This window comes from Procambarus clarkii, chromosome 77, assembly GCF_040958095.1.
Source record: "Procambarus clarkii isolate CNS0578487 chromosome 77, FALCON_Pclarkii_2.0, whole genome shotgun sequence".
Classification (NCBI taxonomy): domain Eukaryota; kingdom Metazoa; phylum Arthropoda; class Malacostraca; order Decapoda; family Cambaridae; genus Procambarus; species Procambarus clarkii.
Window position 1 is genome coordinate 13,378,086 of NC_091226.1, and position 27,923 is coordinate 13,406,008.

At 45.2% G+C, this 27,923-nt stretch overlaps 1 protein-coding gene across 10 annotated transcripts in view; it reads right to left on the reverse strand.

Annotated features, from left to right (window-relative positions):
- LOC123747157 (ELAV-like protein 1) overlaps positions 1 to 27,923 on the reverse strand; it is a 300,388-nt gene that overhangs the window by 121,251 nt on the left and 151,214 nt on the right. For 6 of the 10 annotated variants that reach the window (XM_069313929.1, XM_069313927.1, XM_069313928.1 and 3 more), the window contains one exon: positions 1,733 to 1,974. In XM_069313929.1, coding sequence (XP_069170030.1) covers positions 1,733 to 1,949 — 217 coding nt within the window. In that variant the 5' untranslated portion in view covers positions 1,950 to 1,974. Of the gene's footprint in view, positions 1 to 1,732; positions 1,975 to 23,487; positions 23,601 to 27,923 lie in introns of those variants that run through there. The other 4 variants (XM_069313932.1, XM_069313934.1, XM_069313933.1 and 1 more) reach the window with 2 other exon arrangements.

A 27,923-nucleotide genomic window follows, 5' to 3' on the forward strand; every position in this document is an offset into this window, starting at 1 on the left:
AGCAGCAGCTGACCAGTGCCAGGTGCCGCAGCAGCAGCTGACCGTGCCTGACCCCAGCGCAGCTGTAGCGGGGGACCACTACCCACATCAGTAACAAGAGTGTCGCCCAGCCTGTCAGCCCAGTGGAAGGGTCCAGTAATGAGTGTCCACAAATAACCTAGTCGAGGCGTGCCGACACCCGGCCTGCATAATCACCTCCCCATTCTGGACACCCACAACACCCTCAGGTCGCTGCCTGCTATCTTGAGGTTATCTGGAGATGATTTCGGGGCTTTAGTGTCCCCGCGGCCCGGTCCTCGACCAGGCCTCCACCCCTAGGAAGCAGCCCGTGACAGCTGACTAACACCCAGGTACCTATTTTACTGATAGGTAACAGGGGCATAGGGTGAAAAACTCTGCTGCCTATTGTTTCTCGCCGGCGCCTGGGATCGAACCCCGGACCACAGGATCGGCCGCCCGGCTCCTTTTGGGTGTGGGTCTTTTTTGCTCACTACAAACTCCCACCAACACACAAACTTACCAGTCGCCTAATTTCAGACATTTCGAATGATCAATGGGGAAAATTATACGGGGAACTTGTGATCCTGTGGTCCCGAGTTCGATCCCAGGCGCCGGCGAGAAACAATGGGCAGAGATTCTTTCACCCTGTGCCCCTGTTACCTAGCAGTACAATAGGTACCTGGGTGTTAGTCAGCTGTCACGGGCTGCTTCCTAGGGGTGGAGGCCTGGCCGAGGACCGGGCCGCGGGGACACTAAAGCCCCGAAATCATCTCAAGATAACCTACCACCCGCCTCATTCTTAGTGACTAAGCTCACCATCCTAAGCCTGGACATACGTTGTCTTCAGATCGGACGATTTGTTAGGCCTTGTATTCATTCAACTTGTGGTATCCTATTAGTATTTAATAGGTTCCTTGGGAAGTTAGCCCAAGCTAGCTTCGCACACCCAAGCCAACTCCCCACATCCAATTTAAGCTAGCTCCCCACACCCAAGCTAGCTCCCCACACCTAAGCTAGCTCCCCACATCCAAGCTAGCTCCCCACACCTAAGCTAGCTCCCCACATCCAAGTTAGCTCCCCACATCCAAGCTAGCTCCCCACATCCAAGCTAGCTCCCCACATCCAAGTTAGCTCCCCACATCCAAGCTAGCTCCCCACATCCAAGCTAGCTCCCCACACCCAATTTAAGCTAGCTCCCCACACCCAAACTAGCCTCCCACACCCAAGCTAGCTCCCCACGCCCAATTTAAGCCTCCTCCCCACGCCCAAGCTAGCTCCCTACTCCCAAGCCAGCTCTCCCCACACCCAACCCAGCTCCCCCACATCCAAGCAAACTCCCCACACCCAAGCCAGCTTCCCACACCCAAGCCACCTCCCCCATACCAAGCCAGCCCCCACACCCAAGCCAGCCCCCCACACCCAAGCCACCTCCCCCCCACCCCAAGCCTTCCCACACCCAAGCTAGCCCCCCACACCCAAGCCAGCCCCCCCACACCCAAGCTAGCCCCCCCCCCACCCCACCCCAAGCCACCTCCCCCCACACCCAAGCCACCTCCCCCACACCCAAGCCACCTCCCCCAAACCCAAGCCACCTCCCCCATACCAAGCCAGCCCCCCCACACCCTATCTATCTGCGAGCTGCCAAAGAAACATGGTAGCTTCAAGAAGTATTAAGAAGAGAGAAGAATATCTAAGAGACTAAGCATGCAAAACAAAGAGAATGATCTCGCACCTGACTCACCTGTGACCTTGTCTCTGATAAGTTTGCAGGACTCCAGTTCGCCTATAGAGGAGAAGAGAGAGCGGATCTCTTCTTGGGTCATATTCTGCGGTAGGTAATTGACGATAAGGTTAGTCTTGGACTCCTCGATGTGGCCGCTCTGGGAGGAATTGGACGAGGCGGTGCCATTTTGTGTGCAAGAGTCCATGCCGTTCATCATGCCAGACATCCACGACTCCACGCTCACTTTGAAGCTGCCACACACAAGAAAAACACATCAATACACAAACACACCTATCTTCTCACCCCAATTACAACTACTCTTTACAATGGCCTAAACTATAAACTGTGTATTCAGAGTCAATAACGTGGCTGAGGTATGTTGACCAGACCACACACTAGAAGGTGAAGGGACGACGACGTTTCGGTCCGTCCTGGACCATTCTCAAGTCGATTGTGAATCGACAAGAAGTTTCACAATCGACTTGAGAATGGTCCAGGACAGACCGAAACGTCGTCGTCCCTTCACCTTCTAGTGTGTGGTCTGGTCAACAACTATATATCATTATTAAAAGCCAAAGAGTTGCATCAAATCTAGTTTAAAAAAGTAATTTACATATAATTGTATTATGTCACACAAATCAACGCCTTTCAAGTTTGTATTCCTGAATACAAGAGATATTGCAATTATACAATTCTGGTTATTTAATAATTATAAATTCAGGGCAAGGGGCAACAGTCTATCCTAAATCACAAGTTGTTTCGTCTCATCACTCGATCATTAACCTTATGGCTTAACTACTACATTAACCTTATGGCTTAACTACTACATTAACCTTATGGCTTAACTACTACATTAACCTTATGGCTTAACTACTACATTAACCTTATGGCTTAACTACTACATTAACCTTATGGCTTAACTACTACATTAACCTTATGGCTTAACTACTACAAACACTGACTAATAAAAAGTTAAGTAACATGGTAATGCAATGTTAATAAAATAGTGCTAAACCCAATACATTTAGTAATTATTAGAATATTAATATACAAAGTTATACATGTCAGATATTAAATTATTAATAATTCACAATCAACTTGTAAGTAAAGGTTAGTAGATAGGAAAGAGGAGCAATGATCTTCCCGATAAACACCACAACGTCACAATAAATGTCAAACTCCAAAGATAAGCAATCATATTTATTTGTATATATACAATATATACAAATATATATATATATACAATATATACAAATATATATATACAATATATATATATATACAATATATACATATATACAATATTTGTATACTGTACAATATATTGTATATATATTTGTATATATACATATATACAATATTTGTATAAATATACAAATTAGATAAATTCTGTTTCCTTACACAATCAACAAACAATTATCGCCCGTCCACCAAACATGTGTTCCGGCACCACACTAGAATGTGTTGTAACCTGACCACAACAACCTGGTCAATCACCCCATAAAAACACAAGATTCAACTATCCGAACAAATCGACAAGGGCCGTGATGAGGGTTCGAACCTAGGCCCGAGAGGATCACAGACGCGCCTTAAGCGACTCAGCCCCGACATGGTAAAAAGAATGCATCACGCTATTGTGATTTGTGTAATTCATCCAGTGAGTAAGTTTCACAAATCTCTACTCGTCTTCACATGAAAATCAAATCTGAGAAAATTGGTTTCTGTGGCCCAATAGCACAAGACATCTCGAAGATGCAATACGCAAGTCTGACGGTCTCGCTTCATGCAGGTCGGCGTTCAATCCCCGACCGTCCAAATAGTTGAGTACCATTCGTTCTCCCCCCGTCCCATCCCAAATCCTTATCCTGACCCCTTCCCAGTGCTATATAGTCATAATGGCTTGGCGCTTTCTCCGGATAATTCCTTCCTTCCTAGACACTGCAGGGAGAAAGTATGCCACGGGAGGGGTTGGGGAATATCATAGGCACAGCGTGCACCTTAACTACAGGATTTCAAATACTCGGTTCCAATTTTATATTTCAATGTTTGGGTTATTTTGAAGTGCCTTCCATGTGTAACTTTTATACATATGCTTTTTTTTAATATAGCTACACACAGCCTACAAATTAGTTTAATATTAACGAACGCTCACGTATAATATTTCAGGAACATGTTAACAATTCTTAACACGACCCACTCCCAAGCCGAACACCCCCACGACCCACTCCCAAGCCAAACACCCCCACGACCCACTCCCAAGCCAAACACCCCCACGACCCACTCCCAAGCCAAACACCCCCACGACCCACTCCCAAGCCAAACACCCCCACGACCCACTCCCAAGCCAAACACCTCACGACCCACTCCCAAGCCAAACACCCCCACGACCCACTCCCAAGCCCCAAACACACCCCCACGACCCACCTCAACCCTAGACTCGCCCCTACACCAGACATCTCACGACCGCACCGAGCATCTGACCAGTCATCCATAAGGGACTAAACCTTCAAAATCCTCCACTTTCTACCCGACTGAGCAGAGCAGTGACCATGAATCGAACCCTCTTGGCTCCGTCTCTGACACACAATGGCAGGAAGACTCACTATGCAGATGCCACTGACGAGAGGCTCCGACACCACTCTCACATTCGCTGAGTTTCTCTCGCTCCGCCAACCTCGAAGACGATAAACGTTTTCTTGTATATTTCTTTGTAAACAATGACTTTGGAAGAGACTTCGCGTGCACCATGTTCCATTCCCAGTCGCTCTTAAACTGTCTAATGCAAGGTACACAGTCTTCAGTTATTTCTCGCGCACACTACAGTAAATTAACACACACACACAATCCATTTGATTGGCAGTTGACAGGCGGGACCAAAGAGCCAATGCTCAACCCCCCGCAAGCACAAATAGGCGAGTACACTAACACCACACACATACAACACAGTAAATTACACACACACACATACAACACATATACAACACACACACACACACCAATCCAATCACCAACATTACTAAACATTTATTCCAACTACGTCATCAAGAGAAACATTTATATTACACTAATTCGGCGTGCTGAAGCTCTTTAAGACAGTATGAAGACGTAGATACACTATACCCCCCCTCTCACGGCACTACCTTTCATCAGAACACGGGCGGCCAAAACCTCTGCAGGTGTCCTTAGCAACGAGAGACTGAGCCCGGACAATGTAACCCAAAAGTCAACTAAAATCGGACCAAATACATCATTATTGGGAACCCCAGCCAGGCCAAACACCAGCGAGGACCCCAGTCAGTACATGAACACATTACATTATCTACGTAAGACACCGAGAATCTATGCAAGACACACCGAGAATCTATGCAAGACACACCGAGAATCTATGCAAGACACACCGAGAACCTATGAAAGACACACCGAGAACCTATGCAAGACACACCGAGAACCTATGCAAGACACACCGAGAACCTATGCAAGACACACCGAGAACCTATGCAAGACACACCGAGAACCTATGCAAGACACACCGAGAACCTATGCAAGACACACCGAGAACCTATGCAAGACACACCGAGAACCTATGCAAGACACACCGAGAACCTATGCAAGACACACCGAGAACCTATGCAAGACACACCGAGAACCTATGCAAGACACACCGAGAACCTATGCAAGACACACCGAGAACCTATGCAAGACACACCGAGAACCTATGCAAGACACACCGAGAACCTATGCAAGACACACCGAGAACCTATGCAAGACACACCGAGAACCTATGCAAGACACACCGAGAACCTATGCAAGACACACCGAGAACCTATGCAAGACACACCGAGAATCTATGCAAGACACACCGAGAATCTATGCAAGACACACCGAGAATCTATGCAAGACACACCGAGAATCTATGCAAGACACACCGAGAATCTATGCAAGACACACCGAGAATCTATGCAAGACACACCGAGAATCTATGCAAGACACACCGAGAATCTATGCAAGACACCGAGAATCTATGCAAGACACACCGAGAATCTATGCAAGACACACCGAGAATCTATGCAAGACACACCGAGAATCTATGCAAGACACACCGAGAATCTATGCAAGACACACCGAGAATCTATGCAAGACACACCGAGAATCTATGCAAGACACACCGAGAATCTATGCAAGACACACCGAGAATCTATGCAAGACACACCGAGAATCTATGCAAGACACACCGAGAATCTATGCAAGACACACCGAGAACCTATGCAAGACACACCGAGAACCTATGCAAGACACACCGAGAATCTATGCAAGACACACCGAGAATCTATGCAAGACACACCGAGAACCTATGTAAGATTCTGAGAATCATGACATGTTAATATGGGTCGCGAGATCCAAGACTAAATCCGCATACAGCTCCCAGAAACATTAATCTTCGTATACTGAACAGAATATACATTTTGCAACCACATCGACGGTATTCTACACTTCCTTCTCCACCCGCAGCAAAGCGATACAGAGGAGAGGGAATACACTGTATTCTTGGTCCCTACTCATCATCATAAGAGATTCAATAGCTCGGCAATCTGTAATTAGTAACTACCTTTCAATGATCTGTAAGGCAGTTCAGGAGTGCTTTACAATGATGTAAATCTCTAAGGTAATTGATTAAACACAGAGAGAGAGAGAGAGAGTGTGAGAGTGAGTGTGAGTGAGTGAGTGAGTGAGTGAGTGAGTGAGTGAGTGAGTGAGTGAGTGAGTGTGTATCAGTAGTTAACAAATGGAATGAATGAGAAAATGATGTGATGGAGGCCAACTCCATACACAGCTTCAAACTTACATACGATAAGAGCCCCAATAAGCTCAGGAACCTGTATTAACAGTTCAAAGGCGTGTCCTAAGAGCCGAAGTTCAACTCCCGCAAGCACAAATAGGTGAATACACGAAATTATATCACAAATTTAATATAAAATTTATGTATCAAGTAGTTATTCAAAACAAATGAAATGCGTTAAATAAAATGCTTGATGCTAATTACGCACTATTCTATACGCAAACAAAATTAGAATTAGATAACCGAATCATTTCATTACAAATGCCAGAGAGGCGAGATGTGAGGCCTGATATGGCCTCATAAGAGGCGAATAGGTGGGTACGCGCACACGCAGTTTGCCTACTGATCAGGCAAGGGTGGAAGTTGGAGAAAAATGACAATGCTAGATAAAACAGACAGCCAATCCATATGGCTCACAAACGTGAATTTTACGGCGTTGGCAAATGTTGATCATTTGGTTTGATATGACTGTCCGGTTCAGACAGTTAAGCAAGTGCCAGCTGTGTCTGGGTACAAGTGACAGGATGAACAACCCAGCGGGTTTTCTTCCTATTGGGGAGTGTTGTACATGCTACTATGGCGGTGTGGCCACTCACAGGATGAGTGGCGCTGCCCAATACTGTCACTATGGCGGTGTGTTTACTCACAGGATGAGTGGCGCTGCCCAATACTGTCACTATGGCGGTGTGTTCACTCACAGGATGAGTGGCGCTGCCCAATACTGTCACTATGGCGGTGTGTTCACTCACAGGATGAGTGGCGCTGCCCAATACTGTCACTATGGCGGTGTGTTCACTCACAGGATGAGTGGCGCTGCCCAATACTGTCACTATGGCGGTGTGTTCACTCACAGGATGAGTGGCGCTGCCCAATACTGTCACTATGGCGGTGTGTCCACTTACAGGATGAGTGACGCTGCCTAATACTGTCCCTATGGCGGTGTGTCCACTCACAGGATGAGTGGCGCTGCCCAATACTGTGACTATGGCGGTGTGTTCACTCAGGATGAGTGGCGCTGCCCAATACTGTCACTATGGCGGTGTGTTCGCTCACAGGATGAGTGGCGCTGCCCAATACTGTCACTATGGCGGTGTGTTCACTCACAGGATGAGTGGCGCTGCCTAATACTGTCACTATAGCGGTGTGTCCACTCACAGGATGAGTGGCGCTGCCCAATACTGTCACTATGGCGGTGTGTCCACTCACAGGATGAGTGACGTTGCCCAATACTGTCACTATGGCGGTGTGTCCACTCACAGGATGAGTGACGCTGCCCAATACTGTCACTATGGCGGTGTGTCCACTCACAGGATGAGTGACGCTGCCCAATACTGTCACTATGGCGGTGTGTCCACTTACAGGATGAGTGGCGCTGCCCAATACTGTCACTATGGCGGTGTGTCCACTCACAGGATGAGTGACGCTGCCCAATACTGTCACTATGGCGGTGTGTCCACTCACAGGATGAGTGACGCTGCCCAATACTGTCACTATGGCGGTGTGTCCACTCACAGGATGAGTGGCGCTGCCCAATACTGTCACTATGGCGGTGTGTCCACTCACAGGATGAGTGACGCTGCCCAATACTGTCACTATGGCGGTGTGTCCACTCACAGGATGAGTGACGCTGCCCAATACTGTCACTATGGCGGTGTGTCCACTCACAGGATGAGTGACGCTGCCCAATACTGTCACTATGGCGGTGTGTCCACTCACAGGATGAGTGGTGCTGCCCAATACTGTCACTATGGCGGTGTGTCCACTCACAGGATGAGTGACGCTGCCCAATACTGTCACTATGGCGGTGTGTCCACTCACAGGATGAGTGGTGCTGCCCAATACTGTCACTATGGCGGTGTGTCCACTCACAGGATGAGTGACGCTGCCCAATACTGTCACTATGGCGGTGTGTCCACTCACAGGATGGGTGACGCTGCCCAATACTGTCACTATGGCGGTGTGTCCACTCACAGGATGACTGACGCTGCCCAATACTGTCACTATGGCGGTGTGTCCACTCACAGGATGAGTGGCGCTGCCCAATACTGTCACTATGGCGGTGTGTCCACTCACAGGATGAGTGACGCTGCCCAATACTGTCACTATGGCGGTGTGTCCACTCACAGGATGAGTGACGCTGCCCAATAAAACTCCCCCCCGGTCCAAAATAAACAAAAAAAAATGAAATTAACCACATGAAAAAACACCAACCAAGAATCAAGTGATGAAACTAAGAATGTGGCTTTGGCATATTTATACCCAACGACAGGAAAGTGTGTGAAGTAGCTCAAAGAGACCCAAGTCTTAACAATAAAACAGGCGAATTAGGAGTGTGTTTTTTTTTTACATTTATTGGGACTAAAAGTCTGTTAGGCTTATTGAGGGGTTCTCCAAGAGCAGTTGTTCTCAAGGATGCGGCGATGATTTAGGGGCTTTTTAGTGTCCCCGCGGCCAGGTCCGCGTGCAGGATACGAACCCATGACAAAGCGCTCGCGGAACGCCAGGCGAGTGTCTTACCACTGCACCACGGAGACTGATAAAGACCACCAAAGCCGCCTTTACGGCTGCCTTTCAATAAAGGCAATATCTCAAAAAATATTGTGGGTGTGTATGTTTTGCGCACACCTTTGAGGTGTGCTCAGGAACCTGTATTAACTCGTGTGCGGATAATGAACATTCTAACAAAATGGTTGCAGGAAGACCCCGAAATACCTACAAATGCATTATAAATAGTCAATATGATATGGTTTTAGACAAAAAATGACCGGGACATATTCGAATAAAATGGAATAGTGAAAGAGACTTCAGAGCATTTAATAGACAACTTAAACAAATAATACGACGATAAACATGAATTGCATTTATTGAAAGGCAGCCGTAAAGGCGACTTTTCAATAAAACCTTTGGCTTCCAGGAGAGAGTTCAATCCCTCGAGCATATTTATGGGGGATACAGGGAGCCGGTCGGCCGAGCGGACAGCACGCGGGACTTGTTATCCTGTGGTCCTGGGTTCGATCCCAGGCGCCGGCGAGAAACAATGGACAGAGTTTCTTTCGCCCTATGCCCCCTGTTACCTAGCAGTAAAATAGGTACCTGGGTGTTAGACAGCTGCTACGGGCTGCTTCCTGGGGGAGGAGGCCTGGTCGAGGACCGGGCCGCGGGGACACTAAAAGCCCCGAAGTCATCTCAAGATAACCTCAAGATAACCTCAAGATACATAGGCAGTGAGGAAGCTTTAACCGTACACACGCGGCGACAGCACCACAAGGACTGGATTTATATATAACTGATAGGGAGGTTATCTTGAGATGATTTCGGGGTTTAGTGTCCCCGCGGCCCGGTCCTCGACCAGGCCTCCACCCCCAGGAAGCAGCCCGTGACAGCTGACTAACTCCCAGGTACCTATTTACTGCTAGGTAACAGGGGCATTCAGGGTGAAAGAAACTTTGCCCATTTGTATCGGCCTCGTGCGGGAATCGAACCCGCGCCACAGAATTACGAGTCCTGCGCGCTATCCACCAGGCTACGAGGCCCCTCCACAGTGGGGTTCTCCAAAGTGGGAGAACACTTTTTGAAGACGGACTGGAGGGATTATATCTAAATTTGGTCGACGACTAAGCTCAAGTGATATTGCTTAAACAAGTTTACTAGCAAGAGGTTAAACTACTTATAAGTTGGTTATATTGTTTGCACTCAATGAGTGTGCGAGTACCTGTGTTAATTCACAAGGAATAAGAATGAGTGAAGACAAAGACACATTGAAGTGTCGCACTGCAGTAGTGGTAAGAGCAGTGTGAATAATGCAGGTAGGTTTCCAGACCGTTTTCATCAAGGTTTGGAGCAAGATATTGTGAGGGAGGTGGCGATGCATCGCCGTTCCAAACCAATCAAGTGGATTACTACGCCATTCCCTTTGGGACATCTCAACCCAGTCCAATTTTCACTTCTCTCACACACACACACACACACACACACACACACACACACACACACACACACACACACACACACACACACACACACACACACACACGTGGGACGCCTTAGTACAGTTGATAGAGCGACTGCCTCGTGTTCTTAGATCTGAAGATCAAGTCCCACCCCGAGGAATCCAAGCGTTATATGACAAAGAGTGCTGGGAAGACGGGACACCACGAGCGTAGCTCTCATCCTGTAACTACACTTAGGTAATCACACACACACACACACACACACACACACACACACACACACACACACACACACACACACACACACACACACACACACACTACTTCCCACCTGAAACTCATTCCTGTCAAGGTCTGGACTGTAATGCCGCGTCCAGCAACCCGTTCTCGCAAATTTAATAAGTCAATATTGACTTATTAAATATGTGCATAGGTGACATACTTAACATAATAGATACCCTTAAAAAGATTCATAGAAAACACCGACCTTACCTAACCTTGTTAGTATCTTAAGATAAGCATCTTATTGCTTCGTAATTACAATTATTACCTAACCTATAATAGGTATAGGTTAAGTAATAATTGTAATTACGAAGCAATAAGATGCTTATCTTAAGATACTAACAAGGTTAGGTAAGGTCGGTGTTTTCTATGAATCTTTTTAGGGGTATCTATTATGTTTAGTATATCACCTATGCACGTAGTTAATAAGTCAATATTGACTTTACGAATTTGCGAGAACGGGTTGCAACCAGACCTTGACAGGAATAACCGTGTCCACTTGGGCTCCAAGTCCGAGGGAGCTTGACAGGCTAATACACGTTATAACAACCAACAATTAATCACTCACATATACACACATAGTGCACTCTCCCACGAGTGCACACCCGAGAACTCTCACGTTCACTCGAGACCTCTCGCCAAAGAACAGGTGCGTGATTAGGGAGTCAAGTGCTCACCTGGGCAGTCTGTCAAGAGAGATAACTTGCTTCCAGGAATAGCTGTCTCCTGCGACTTCTTTAAGAAGAGAGGAAGAAGAGAACTCAACAGTGGAGCGACCCAAATGAACCCTGACCAAAATATCAATGATTCTCGCACTTTCTTAGTCAATATTGACTTATTAAATACGTGCATGTGACATACTAAACATACTAGTTTACTTTGAAAAGCTTCATAGAAAACACCGACCTTAACTAACGTTCTTATTATGTTACGATAAGCATCTTATTGCTTCGTAATTACAATTATCTTAACATACTTAGAAGGTTAGGTAAGGTCGGTGTTTTCTATGAAGCTTTTCAAGGTAAACTAGTATGTTTAGTATGTCACATATGCACGTATTTAATAAGTCAATACTGACTATACGAAAGTGCGAGAACGGGTTGCACATATGCACGTATTTAATAAGTCAATACTGACTATACGAAAGTGCGAGAACGGGTTGCATGTGGGGCAGGGAATGAGAGAGTCGAGTAAGGGATCATCCATAAATTCCTTAAGGACATCTCCCAGATCCAGTCTATTATAGATTTATTATACATTGTCAATACGAGAACTGCAGCAACAGCAGTTCCTGAAACAGTCTATGAACTGTGATGTATAACAACTACCCAACCTGCCAAGTATGAACAACTGCTTAACGTGAACTTACATGTTAATAATAAAGGGAAGGGGTTAGGGAAAATAAAGGGACGGGGTGAGGGGAGGGAGGTGAGAGGAATAGAGGGGGGCATAGAGGGGGTGGAGTTAGGGTAGGGGGGGGACAGAGAAGGTGGGGTTAGGGTAGGGGGGGCAGAGGGGGTGGGGTTAGGGTAGGGGGGGGCAGAGGGTGTGGGGTTATGGTAGGGGGGGGGGAACAGAGGGGGTGGGGTTAGAGGGGGTGGGGTTAGAGGGGGTGGGGTTAGAGGAGGGGGGATAGAGTGGTGGTGGTTGTGGCAGCCACTAGTCAGGAATAAGGCTTCTCTACCACACTCCTCCGCACATGGCCAGCCACAATGTATAGATGACAACCACTACCAAAATGCACAACAGGAATCGTTATCACGTCAAAGCCTTAGCAAGGTGCACTGCTCTTTTAACACCACTACGGGCTCGCCATAGCCCGTGCTACTTGGAACTTTTGGTTCCAGGTAGCGAATCTTAAACAACAACAACAACGTTCACTGCTCGCCTGAGACTTTCCAGCCTTGAGTGAAAGACAAGAAAATGTAGATTCGAAGTTCTAGAATATTTCCGTTGTCAACAAAATGTTATGACAGGATGGAGAACAAAATCACAACACAAAAGAACAAATTATATGAAGTAGGTTTCCTGCTGCATATTCAAAACCAATTTCGTAAATTTCGTAACCTCATGTTACGAAATAATGTGTTAGCACATTCAACATTAGCTAAGCCCCAACCTTTATTTCTTCCAACGAATCCACAAACATTGCAAAACACTAAAATAATTACATATTTGAACCCCTTATCGTTCCCTCACCCCAACCCCCAGTTTAGGCCTCTGGTTTCTTAAGTGCTTGCATAATTGCTTCGTGAATCTGTGTCCAGATTCACGAAGCAGTTACGCAAGCACTTACAAACGTGTACATCTTTCCTCAATCTTTGACGGCTTTGGTTACATTTATTAAACAGTTTACAAGCAGTAAAACTTGCCAATCAACTGTTGTTATTGTTATAAACAGCCTCCTGGTGCTTCGTAGCTCATTAACTGTTTAATAAATGTAAACAAAGCCGCCAAAGATTGAGAAAAGATATACAGGTTCATAAGTGCTTGCGTAACTACTTCGTGAATCTGACCCCTGGTGGGGAACAACAACAACAACACTACCCCGTGACAGTTCACAATAACCAGTACACAGTCGCCACTATTACTGTGTGAGTGACAAGGGAGCTGACAGCCTTGACTGACACTATCACCACCTGCCACTGACCAGACCAACCATCTTGCACGGTTTATCGCCACCTGCACTGTGTCCACACCTGCCGTCACTGTTGATGGGTCTGTCACCACCACCTGCTACTGCAACCCTCCCTCCCACCAACCCAACCCATCCCATCTCCCTCCCACCAACCCAACCCATCCCATCTCCCTCCCACCATCCCATTCCATCTATGTCAGCCACAAACGAGAGTGTAGAGTGAGTGGTGCGTTCCTCCTTCACATATGGGATGGCATACACCTCTTGTATACAAGTTTGCTTTCATTATTAATATACAAAGATCATATTTACATGAATTTTTTTACAAGGGAAATACTATATATATATATATATATATATATATATATATATATATATATATATATATATATATATATATATATATATATATATATATATATATATATATATATAGTTTATATACACACAGAGATTACACTAACGTGATGCATCAAATGAACAAATTTGAACTACGACAGGGTTAATTTTTTAACCCTGTCGTAACTCAGTCGATTAAGGCAGTGTCTGGGATGCTCCCGGACGCAGGTTCGAATCCTCGTCACGGCCCTTGTAGATTTGTTCATAGTTTATATAATTCTCTGTAAACTTCTTGTATAAATAGATCAAGTGCCCCGCTCACAACTTTTGACGTTATGTTAAAACACAGTATTGTGCTTATTGTATTATGTATTGTGCTTATTGTATTATGTATTGTGCTTATTGTATTATGTTTATTTTCAATTTGATTAATTCGGAGGGTAAGAGCCTAAGGTCAGTGGAGTGTTTAAGATGAACTTCAAGTAATCCAATAAAGCAGATTAACACATTCGGCCGAAGAGACATGCTTTGAACTTTTTGTTTTTTAACACGTGGGTATAGGAACAGACGACTGCTGACTCCTGTTAGCAGGCCAAGACCTGCAGACTGATAGCTTTCCCATATTGATTTCCCATTGGCTTTTAGGAAAGCTCATGGTAAGCCTTGCCCAATAGTTTCTCTCGAATATGACCCGCCAATCGTTTAGCAACCAGGTACCCAATCACTGCTGGGTGAACAGAGGCGTACAGTTAAGGATTGGTGCCTAGTTAATTCGACCCCGGCCAGGATACGAACCCAGGCCAAATCGCTAGCAAAGCGTGAGACGAATGTGTTACTACTGCGTCATAGGTACTGCCAATTCTTTTTACAGTAAGTTGATTGAACAAATATATTGAAGCCTTTCCTAACCATCATCGGACAAAATATCAATGATGCTAGTCAAATTCAAGGTGAGAATAGCTTGAGCTACCTCATCCCTTTGTGTGTATTTTACCTCAATAAACTTATTTCAATCACCATTTCCCCCACAACCAGAGGCTAATCAGACACAATAGAGAGAATGTTCCATCATATTCAACCGGAGCACAACGTTGAAACCGTCATTATACAGTAACTAAGTCTTCAAGTCTCCTAAAAAGTGCCTATAGCACTCTACAAATACTGAAGCAATATTCTGGATGATTTACAAATCATAAGGAAACTCCCAAATTCAAAATAAAACTCTTTACATCAATTCCAATATCGTTAATGTACTTCTGATCCGGCCTCGACCCTGATGCAATATTACTGGTTCCCAGTTTCCCTCTGCAACTGTTAGTGTGTCTTTCTCTATACTCAAACTCCCTGTACTTGGTCAAACATATCCCGTGCACCCACCTCCCCGGCAAGAGGTGCCACACACCCCCCCACCACCCCAGCAAGAGGTGCCACACACCCCCCCCACCACCCCGGCAAGAGGTGCCACACCCCCCACCACCTCAGCAAGAGGTGCCACACACCCCCCCACCACCCCAGCAAGAGGTGCCACACACCCCACCCACCCCAGCAAGAGGTGCCACACACACCCACCACCCCAGCAAGAGGTGCCACACCCCCCCACCACCCCAGCAAGAGGTGCCACACCCTCCCACCACCCCAGCAAGAGGTGCCACACCCCCCACCACCCCAGCAAGAGGTGCCACACCCCCCACCACCCCAGCAAGAGGTGCCACACACCCCACCCACCCCAGCAAGAGGTGCCACACCAACCACCACCCCAGCAAGAGGTGCCACACCCCCCCCCCCCCCCCCACCACCCCAGGAAGAGGTGCCACCCCCCCCCCCCCACCACCGAATCTCACACATGAATGATAGATGAAATTGTTAATGTAATAATCTCCGTTGAGGTCTGATAAAACACATTTTGAGCGCTCCGTAATCCTTTTTGCGCTACCGCTCACAGGATGAGTATGGGGTGCACAATGAACTATCCGCCTCCGGCGGCAACAATCAATACCGAACACAACCCACCAATGACAGGCATCTCTGTATACGATTGTTCAAATAGATGAATTAACAATGTACCTCATTCTCATTAAATCTTAGACAAATTTCACTTGTACCTCCATAACTTTCACCGAGAATGAAGAGCGCGTCACGCACTGTCAATTTTAAGACAAACGCTCGATCCGAATATTATATATACGGAAGAAGATTTAAAAACAGCCGACAAAAAACATTATATAATAATAATGATCAGGTTGAAATTGAAATAAGTTTATTGAGGTAAAATACACACAAAGGGATGAGGTAGCTCAAGCTATTCTCACCCCGTTCAGTACATCGTGTTAATACATACATACATACACATCACAAACAATAAACATATTACCAAACATTCTGAGAGATAAACATATACATTCCTCCTTAACACAAGTAGTATGGTAACCGAATGAGAAGACATGAGGAAAACCGGGAAACCCCCTAATATTTGACACTTTTAATCACTACATATGCTACTGAGGTAAATAGAAAAGTGGACAAAAACACACATTCTAATCAGAGAAAATAGAACAGGACAGGAGAGGTAGAAACTGAAAACTTAAAACAAGTTTAAGAAACGCAAAGAAACATTCGCACGTGGTACGAGAAGTCAACAAATGAATGCACTGAATGAAACAGTAGCCACCTCTCCATTCCCAACTTTCACACAACTATAAACGTCAAAAAAATAAAACAATCAATAGATAAAAAGGTTAGGTTAGGCCAGCAACCTTTACCAAGCCCGTAATAAATAGCCTTTCCAATTTAAGCTTAAACCCCTTGGATCAAAGACAAAACGAATTGTGGCATAACCGAAAAGTTCAGATTTTTGCAGATTCTTCGGCATTCAAGAGTGCCAAATCGCCTTCCAAAGGTCAGCCAATAGATGGCCTAAACACTAATGATCAGAGAGGCATCGCTATGCACAAGTACACGACGGGGTGTAAATAGGATGCAAATATGATTGTCAGTGTTGTGATGGGGCGTGGCAGGAGGGGAGGGGGGGCGGACAAAGGGGGGAAAGGGGAGGGGGTAAGAGGGGAGCGTCAGTGGCATGGGGGTCACGTGCTGCGTTGCCTAGGTAACGACAGCTATTCCACCAGTTCGTTGCCTGGCGACCACCAGCCTCCCTCCTCTACAACCACTACTCTCTCTCTCTCTACAACTCCTCCCCCTCACCACCCACCCCCCCCAGCAGGTCGGCGTTCAATCCCCGACCTGTCCAAGTGGTTGGGTATCAATCCTCCCCCCTCCCCCGTCCCGTCCCTAATCCCATCCTTCCCCCCCAGCCCCAACTCATTTGGTACACTGCCCCTCACGCTGCCTAGCCTTATCCCACCTTAGGTAACATTTTTCAGTAAAGTGTTCCTATGCTGCTGCTGTAAGTAACTGTTTAGAAATTGTGAATGGAGCGAGGAGGTGAGGGGATGTTGGTGTGTGAGGGAGTGTAGGGGTAGTGTGTGTAAGGGGGAAGGGGTGCAGGGGGAGGGAAGGGGTGCAGGGGGAGGGTGAAGGAGTGCTAGGGGAGGGAAGGGGTGCTGGGGTAGGGGGAGGGAATGGGTGCAGGGGGGAGGAAAGGGGTGCAGGGGGGAGGGAAGGGGTGCAAGGGGAGGGAATGGGGTGCAGGGGGGAGGGAAGGGGGTGCAGGGGGGAGGGAAGGGGTGCAGGGGGGAGGGAAGGGGTGCAGGGGGAAGGAAGGGCTGCAGGGAGAGGGAATGGGTGCAGGGGGGAGGGAAGGGGTGAAGGGGGAGGGAAGGGGTGCAGGGGGAGGGAAGGGGTGCAGGGGGAAGGAAGGGCTGCAGGGGGAAGGAAGGGCTGCAGGGGGAGGGAATGGGTGCAGGGGGAGGGAAGGGGTGCAGGGGGAGGGAAGGGGTGCAGGGGGGAGGGAAGGGGTGCAGGGGGGAGGGAAGGGGTGCAGGGGGGAGGGAAGGGGTGCAGGGGGGGGGGAGGGGGTGTAGGCATGATGAACGAGTGGAAAAAACAGGGGATAAAAAATGAGGGGCTGTGGGTACAGGGGGTTGGAGAATCATATGCGTATGAACGCCAGCTTCCCACCTTTTTTTCTCTTTGTGGCTGCGCGCGCGTGCGTGTGTGTGTGTGTGTGTGTGTGTGTGTGTGTGTATATCACTTACACTTGCTGGACATAAACCCCATTAATACTAATTATGATGAAACGCGCGGACGTGGTCATTCATGTCTCTCACTTTAACTGCTTCACTCACACCAACCATCCACTTCCTCACCGTTATCTTGAGGTTATCTTGAGATGATTTCGGGGTTTAGTGTCCCCGCGGCCCGGTCCTCGACCAGGCCTCTACCCCCAGGAAGCAACCCGTGACAGCTGACTAACACCCAGGAACCTATTTACTGCTAGGTAACAGGGGCATCTAAGGGTGAAAGAAACTCTGCTCACTGTTTCTCGCCGGAGCCCGGGATCGAACCCGGGACCACAGGATCACGCATCCAGTGTTCTGTCCGCTGTCCAACCTAATTCGGTAAAACCAATGGTGTACAAACTTAAGTCCTCATTATCTTGAGGTTATCTTGAGATGATTTCGGGGCTTTAGTGTCCCCGCGGCCCGGTCCTCGACCAGGCCTCCACCCCCAGGAAGCAGCCCGTGACAGCTGACTAACACCCAGGTACCTAATTTACTGCTAGGTAACAGGGGCATAGGGTGAAAGAAACTCTGCCCATTGTTTCGCCGGCGCCTGGGATCGAACCCAGGACCACAGGATCACAAGTCCCGCGTGCTGTCCGCTCGGCCGACCGGCTCCCTACTTAACCGTAGTTACAAAAACAGTTAGACACTAATTGGTTAAACCTATTCCCCAAAATTACACAAAGTTTATGCTATGGCTTTACTTTTTTAAACTATTAATATAAATTAATACAGTAGAAACAAAATTTAGAAATAGGAAATATAACTTCAAAACCTGATCTTGTAAACAAAATCTCTCTAAGCTTCCAATGCCTCTGTCGAGTTCATTTTCAAATAATATTCCTATTTCCCATTTTGTGAACTTGTATACAAATCATTTGCCAAGGAACAAAACCCACTATCTTGAGATGATTTCGGGGCTTTAGTGTCCCCGCGGCCCGGTCCTCGACCAGGCCTCCACCCCCAGGAAGCAGCCCGTGACAGCTGACCAACACCCAGGTACCTATTTTACTGCTAGGTAACAGGGGCATAGGGTGAAAGAAACTCTGCCCATTATTTCTCTCCGGCGCCCGGGATCGACCCCGGGACCACAGGATCACAAGTCCAGCGTGCTGTCCGCTCGGCTGCCACTAAGGATAGTTTCCGGTAATGCGAGCTAACACCTACAAAGCCTACAGCAGCAGGCAAGACTAAACCAACACACTAACTACTCAAACTGCTCTCAAACTCTACATATTAATTTCCCCCTCACCAAATTCTTAAGATCCAATCTGTCATATCTACACTTTTCTTTCTCTTAAACGCGCCACTCGTTTATATGGGATGCGTGTAGTCTCAATATTGCTGTCTTGAAAGTCAGATTCTGATCAATTTCAGAAAAGTCTAAACATGGGGTAATATATGTATCGCAATACATGTGTTAATGACTTTCTAAAAAGCATTTTATACAAGTCAATGAAATGATGATAGTGATAATAATAATAATGAAATAAGGTCAATAATTAACCTCTTTATTGACCAAATTTATGTAAAACTGTTGTAAAATGATGTTCGTATTCACTGCCACTCACGACAAAAATCGCACATACATTATATAGTATATATATATATATATATATATATATATATATATATATATATATATATATATATATATATATATATATATGTCGTACCTTAACGTAGATACATGACCGAACCTAACCAACCCTACCTAACCTAACCTATCTTTATAGGTTAGGTTGGGTTAGGTAGTTGAAAAAGTTAGGTTAGGTAGTCGAAAAAACATTAATTCATGAAAACTTGGCTTATTAGGCAAATCAGGCCTTGCATAGTAGGCTGAGAAGTGCGTTCTGGCTACTAGGTACGACATATACACACACACACACACTATGGACCATATATATTTCATGGGGTCACAATCTACTACGTCAGATATTACACATTTCTAATTTTGAATTTGTAAATGCAAACTTTTACTCAATATCATAAAGAATGGACAAAAATGTCGTTCTTTTCTCCCTTTTCCGTTCCTCCTCCTTTAACATAGATAAGAAAATTCAGGATAAATTGTTAGGATGTCTTCCGATATACAAGAATCAATTAGATAGTTATATGGTTGATTGTACAATAGGCCAGGAGGTCTAAAAAAAAATTTTTAATTTCACATTTAATAATGTAGTGTTTAAGTGAATGTCTTAACGGTTTGTCAAGAGTTTATTTAACGCACTAGTTCATCCCCGTATTTTCTAGACGCACCGCACTAGTTCTCCGTATTTTCTAGATGTAACGCGCTAGTTCATCGTCGTATTTTCGAGACGCACCGCACTAGTTCTTCGTATTTTCTTGGTGTAACGTACTAATTCATTGGCGTATTTTCTAGATGCAACGCACTAGTTCATCCCGTATTTTCTAGACGCAACGCACTAGTTCTCCGTATTTTCTAGATGTAACGCGCTAGTTCATCGTCGTATTTTCTAGACGCACCGCACTAGTTCTCCGTATTTTCTAGATGTAACGCGCTAGTTCATCGTCGTATTTTCTAGACGCACCGCACTAGTTCTCCGTATTTTCTAGATGTAACGCGCTAGTTCATCGTCGTATTTTCTAGACGCACCGCACTAGTTCTCCGTATTTTCTAGATGTAACGCGCTAGTTCATCTTCGTATTTTCTAGACGCACCGCACTAGTTCTCCGTATTTTCTAGATGTAACGCGCTAGTTCATCGTCGTATTTTCTAGACGCACCGCACTAGTTCTCCGTATTTTCTAGATGTAACGCGCTAGTTCATCGTCGTATTTTCGAGACGCACCGCACTAGTTCTTCGTATTTTCTTGGTGTAACGTACTAATTCATTGGCGTATTTTCTAGATGCAACGCACTAGTTCATCCCGTATTTTCTAGACGCAACGCACTAGTTCATCCCGTATTTTCTAGACGCAACGCACTAGTTCATCCCGTATTTTCTAGACGCAACGCACTAGTTCATCGCCGTATTTTCTAGACGCAACGCACTAGTTCATCGCCGTATTTTCTAGACGCAACGCACTAGTTCATCGCCGTATTTTCTAGATGCACCGCACTAGTTCATCCCGTATTTTCTAGACGCAACGCACTAGTTCATCGCCGTATTTTCTAGATGCACCGCACTAGTTCATCGTCGTATTTTCTAGACGCACCGCACTAGTTCATCGCCGTATTTTCTAGATGCACCGCACTAGTTCATCGTCGTATTTTCTAGACGCAACGCACTAGTTCATCGCCGCATTTTCTAGACGCAACTCACTAGCTCATCCACGCGTTTTCCTGAGACATAGCATTATTTTTCCAATGTATATTCTAGAGCAACCCTATTCCAGCTAAATTCTGGTTAATGGAGTGTCCAATTTCACCTATTATCACAGTTTATGATGAAAATGATAATGTTAAGCAATTTTCTGGGTTGGAATGCCCCAGTTCGCCAATTATCTCAGGGGAATGCACTAGTTCGCCAATTATCTCGGGGGTATACACTAGGTCGCCAATTATCTCGGGGGGTATACACTAGTTCGCCAATTATCTCGGGGGTATACACTAGTTCGCCAATTATCTCGGGGGTATACAATAGTTCGCCAATTATCTCGGGGGTATGCAATAGTTCGCCAATTATCTCGGGGGTATGCAATAGTTCGCCAATTATCTCGGGGGTATACAATAGTTCGCCAATTATCTCGGGGGAATGCCCCAGTTCGCCAATTATCTCAGGGGAATGACCCAGTTCGCCAATTATCTCGGGGGGTATACACTAGTTCGCCAATTATCTCGGGGGTATACACTAGTTCGCCAATTACCTCGGGGGTATACACTAGTTCGCCAATTACCTTGGGGGTATACACTAGTTTGCCAATTATCTCGGGGGGGAATGCACTAGTTCGCCAATTACATCGGGGGTATACACTAGTTCGCCAATTATCTCGGGGGTATACACTAGTTCGCCAATTACCTCGGGGGGATGCACTAGTTCGCCAATTATCTCGGGGGTATACACTAGTTCGCCAATTATCTTGGGGGTATACACTAGTTCGCCAATTATCTCGGGGGTATACACTAGTTCGCCAATTATCTCGGGGGTATACACTAGTTCGCCAATTATCTCGGGGGTATACACTAGTTCGCCAATTATCTCGGGGGTATACACTAGTTCGCCAATTATCTCGGGGGTATACACTTGTTCGCCAATTATCTTGGGGGAATGCACTAGTTTAGAAAATTTCAATAGTTCACAATTTCCTCAGAAGTTTTCAGACAAATTTAACCAGTTTCCAGAGTCTCTCTTTTTCATTTCTGCTCATCAGAGGATCTTTTGAACGCGCGCGCACACCTGTGGTACATGTGTACACATGTGACTGCTAGGCACAAACACCTGTGTGTTGGGAGCGATCACAACCCCAGTCAACTGTTTCAACTGTCCGCCAACACATTTGTTCAACGTCTCAACTCACTCTTGCACACGCACGCACACACGCACGCACGCACACACACACACACACACACACACACACACACACACACACACACACACACACACACAACTTTTTTAATAAATGTTGTCATATCGCTTACAGAACAAACTGATATAGTAGCAGTATCGAAACTAACATATATATGGGACAATAGTTTATTTCACAGTATTAAAATGTTATGAAATATAAACGAATTTGGTTAAATTTCATGGAATAAAACACAGCCTAAGAATTTTCGTAATAGATTTTCCAAACAATGAGACGTGTGTTTCAGAGCAGCGAAACGAAGCCAACAATGATTTTCAGAAGCAACAAAATCCAGCACAAAGATTCCGCCAGGGACAAGATTAATCCAGCAACCGTACAGTTGTTGTTTAAGATTCGCTACTTGGAACAGAAAGTTCCAAGTAGCACGGGCTATGGTGAGCCCGTAGTGGACTTTATATAACCGTACGAGCATGCTAACTCCTTACAACTCACTTCTTCCCCTATAGCTACCCATCATCAGTAAATACTATAGCTAAACTATACTTTTATATCCTGATTTAATGTAAATATTGCGCGAATTTATGCGAAAAGCATTTGCCTGTCAAACAATTCCAATGCTATAGATAACGTGATTAATACATCCACACTACAGTTTCTCCGCATTAAAAATCCAGCGTCGTAGGTAGGAAGACAGCGGCTTATCATAACCCGCTTATAGAAGCTGTAGCTCCAAGTGCAGATTACACGTAAGGGACATGTTGAAGGAGGAAAGTCTTCAGCAGTTGGAAGAATTCCCCGCCGCGGCGGCATCCTCCGTAATCCTCAAAGATCGCTCACGCTTGCACAACACTTATCAAACCCTCACAAAAACGTCATTAAAAAAAAACACTTTAAATAGCAATACACCATTTCAACCTTCAGCCTAAACTTGACTGCAAGAACATGTCACCACGTCTCATATATAAATAGTAAACACTAATAATTTTCCAGATTCCAGTGTATCACCACAAACACAATCGCGATATGCTGGAAAGACTCCATACGTACACAATATACCCGACGGAGGAGAGCGACTATGTACGTGAACCAATCCCTGCCGTCCCAGAGACCGAATGTGTCCAGTTACTTTCCAGAGCTCCAGTCGCCCCCTTCTTCCTCCCCCCCTCACCACCACCCCCCTTCCTCCCCATGTATCGACCCATTACTATCCCCCCCCCTCCTCCCCCACCGCTAACACTCCCCCTCCTCCCTTCCAACACACACACGCTTCTCTCTCTCACTCATACACACACACACACACGCACGCTTCTCTCTCACTCACTCACATACACACACACACGCACGCTTCTCTCTCACTCACATACACACACACGCACGCTTCTCTCTCACTCACTCACTCACATACACACACACGCATGCACGCTTCTCACTCACACACGCACGCACGCTTCTCACTCACACACGCACGCACGCTTCTCACTCACACACGCACGCTTTTTTTTCTCTCTCTCTCACACATACGCACGCTTCTCTCTCACACACACACACACGCACGCTTCTCTCTCACACTCACACACACACGCACGCTTCTCACACACACACACGCTTCTCACACACACACACACACACGCTTCTCACACACACACACACACATACACACGCTTCTCACACACACACACACACGCTTCTCACACACACACACACACGCACACGCTTCTCACACACACACACACACACACACACACACACACACACACACACACGCTGCTTCTCTCACACACACAACCATACAGTCACCAACTCAGCGTGTCGATGCCCCACCGCACCGCAGCGGTGACAGCTTGGACATAACTGCTGACACACACTCACCACTCACGGCTAAAAAAAACAAGCAACAAATACTAATCGAAGGATTAACCCAGATAACATGACGCTAAATAAATGCACATCTCTCTAACTACCTCTGGCAGGTAATACATTATTTTTTTGTAACAGAACGAAGCTAGACGAGCAAAACAATCTTAAAGATACAGCTTAGTTAAGCTTTCTCCTCTTCATATTCGAAGACCAAGTAATGGGACTGAGGGCCTCTGGTATTAGGTTTAATGGGAAACCAATTAATGGACCCTATGGAGCCCGTCACGCCATTTAAATATCCACGATCAACCTTGTGTACCAACACAATTTAATCATCAAATTAACACAAGTATCACCTAACAAATATAATAATCACGTATCAAATGATACATCAAATTGATAATGATGATCAAATGAGAACTAGTGTAGTTATTTGATGGCAAACTTCATAAGAAAATTGTGCAAAAAAATGCATAAGCCTCAAGATTAATCATAAAAGGAGTAGACAAATAAGACAAATGTTAAAAAAAATAAGAATGATTCGAATGCATTAAGGCGAAGGATTCAAATATATCCTGGTCCCCTACCCAGCAATTCACGATATTATTATTTTATTTCTCTTTATTATTATTATTTTTACACTCTTATTATTTTATTTCTGAAATTTGTCCAAATATTCCTGCAATTTTTCAGTCTTATTCCTTTTCTTATATTTCAAATTAGTTTTGCCTCATCTGCTAACATTGACACGTTCGAGCTCATTTCTTCGGGTCGGTAAGTTACATCGGTGAAGAACAACGATGGTGCTAAGACACCTTTGAGACACTACTTGACAAGCGTCTCTAGTTCCAAAATCTTACCCTTATTTACCTCTGTCTGTGCTCAAGGAACATCACAAGCTGTACCTCTTATGTTGTTCTTGAGGAAAGGGTTGTAGAGACAAAGGCATATGTGGGGAACGCATTTTGTTGACTTAGCAGAATACACCCAGATCAGCCACACCTCTTCTGTCTTAGGAGTCTGAATGTAAGGTATTGAGTTGGGTGGATTAAGTTAATTCTTAACTTACTTGTGGCATTTTGTGGCACTGTCTTTTGTTTTATTTAGCAGCTTTAGACATATCGTGAGACAAGGTTCTTGTTGGACACCCCTTTTGTATCCAAAAAATTTGCAATCCTCTGAAGACATTCAGTCTTTGCATGACCAGTAAAGCAAAGATGTTGATTATTCTCTACACCTAATAAACGAAACACAGGGTACAGGACACAATCAGACCTCTTCACAGAAAGAAAGGAGGATAGCGGCGGCCAGGAAAATAAAAGGATGGATTATGAGAACATTCAAATCCAGAGATTCCACAGCAATGATAATACTATTTAAATTACTGGTGCTGTCCCGTCTAGTGTATTACTCGGAATTCATTTCCCCTTTCAGAGCAGGAGTGATCTCTGAATTAGAGAGAATACACAGAACATATACAACACGATACAACACATGAATTATTGGGACCGCCTCAAAGCTCTCAAAATGTACTCTCTGGAAAGGAGATGAGAAAGGGAACTATCAGGGGGAAAGGTATCAAATAATATATACATGGAAGATATTGGAGGGACATGTCCCAAATGTGCACAGTAGATCAACAACATACTGGAGCAAAAGATACGGAATGAAACGCAGAATAGAATCATTGAGTAGAGGTGCCATAGGCACAATCAGAGAACACTGTCTTAACACCAGGGATCCATGGCTGTTCAACACCCTCCCTTCAAGCATTATAAAAATTGCCGGAACAAAGGTGAATGTACAGTATTTAAGAGACACTTAGACAAGTTCTTGCAAGAAGTGCCAGACCAACCATGCTGATGTGGGCCCGCGGGCCGCTCCAAGCAACAGCCTGTTGGACGAAGTTATCAAGTCGGGCCGGGCTCGGGGAGTACAACAACTCAAGAAACCCTCTCCAAGTAATATAATAATTTACAAGTTGCACGTCTTTTTTTTTGTCTGCCCATATCCTTGGACGGTAGATGAAGTATCATAGCGAGAGAGTTGTTATTAGTTTTTTTCCAACAAAAACTTGCCAATGTCACCTCTAAGATATAATGGTTTCCAGTTTCATAAATGGGAATTACCTTCACTTTAAGGTACCAATCTTGTAAAGATAAGAATGCGATTTGCATATACATGCACCCATGAATCTGAAATTATCGTGTCGTCGTTGTTAGCGATTCACATAAGTGATCCTATCAACACAAGCCTGTGTACTCTGGTTTCTCTGACGTTCGACGGACGAGTGATTCAGGATGATAACGTGGAAAGTTCGGTTACCATGTGAATTTTCGGAAAATACAATGTGAAAATATATACAAGAATACACTCCACATTCGAAACCTCTCCCATGTTATGGAATATGGTACACCTATTACATTTTTTAGGTTCTTCATTTAGGCAAAAAAATTACTGTAACTATTAACTCTCCAAAAGATAATTTTACATCTATCACACACAGAGATCACACTAACGTGATGCATCAAATGAACAAATCCACAAGGGCCGTGACGAGGATTCGAACCTGCGTCCGGAGGCATCCATCTATCTTTTACATCTATCATTGCCCAGGTTCTTTACACCAAGTCCAAGTTAGCAGCCTCAGAAACACAGATACAGCGACAATAAGAGGATGCACACTGCAGAAGTATTTCAATTTAAACCATACTCATCCACCACTACAAAATCTGTTCCAAGTATTAAACTCAACACAAACCTTTAAAAAAAAAAAAAAAAACGGAACGAGTCCTGAAATACATTATTGATAAACGTGATCCCTACAGACACTAACTAGAAGGTTCAGCTCACTATTTACTACACAAGCAAGGAGACCGCCAAGTTGCTGTTGAAAACCTCTCCCACCACCAAGTGAAATGCCATGAAAGTGCAACCCGTTCTCGCACTTGCTTTAGTCAATATTGACTTATTTAATAAGTGCATATGTGACATACTAATTGTGAATATTTTAGTTTACCTTGAAAAGCTTCATAGAAAACACCGACCTCACCTAGCCTTCTTAGTATGTTAAGATAAGCATCTTATTGCTTCTTATTTACAATTATTTCGTGACACAATGTAGACTTCGGGACGGCCAGCCCCAACGACCTCAATATATAGACACGCCAATTTTCTCAAAGCACTTGACGACACACTAACAACAAGGTTATTTCAAAGAGCACAACTTTGATATATAACAAGATTACTAAAGATATCCTGACCAAGACCACCTAAATAATTGAGATACAACATAAATAGAAGATCAGACATAGGCGAAGCACTACATATCAAACACTCCTCCAACGATTATCAACCAGCTTACAATTGTATACATCCTACCAACCTCACGACCAGGAGAAAACATCCAGTTCCCTCCACCTACTGCCCGAGCCAACATCGACTGCGTAACATCTCACTAAATCTCATCCCACAGTTATATATACTGGCTTGTACTATGTATACTGAATCGACTTGAGAATGGTCCAGGACGGACCGAAACGTCGTCGTCCCTTCACCTTCTAGTGTGTGGTCTGGTCAACTTATATATACTGTATCAGTTCATCAGCTATACACACGGGGGAGAC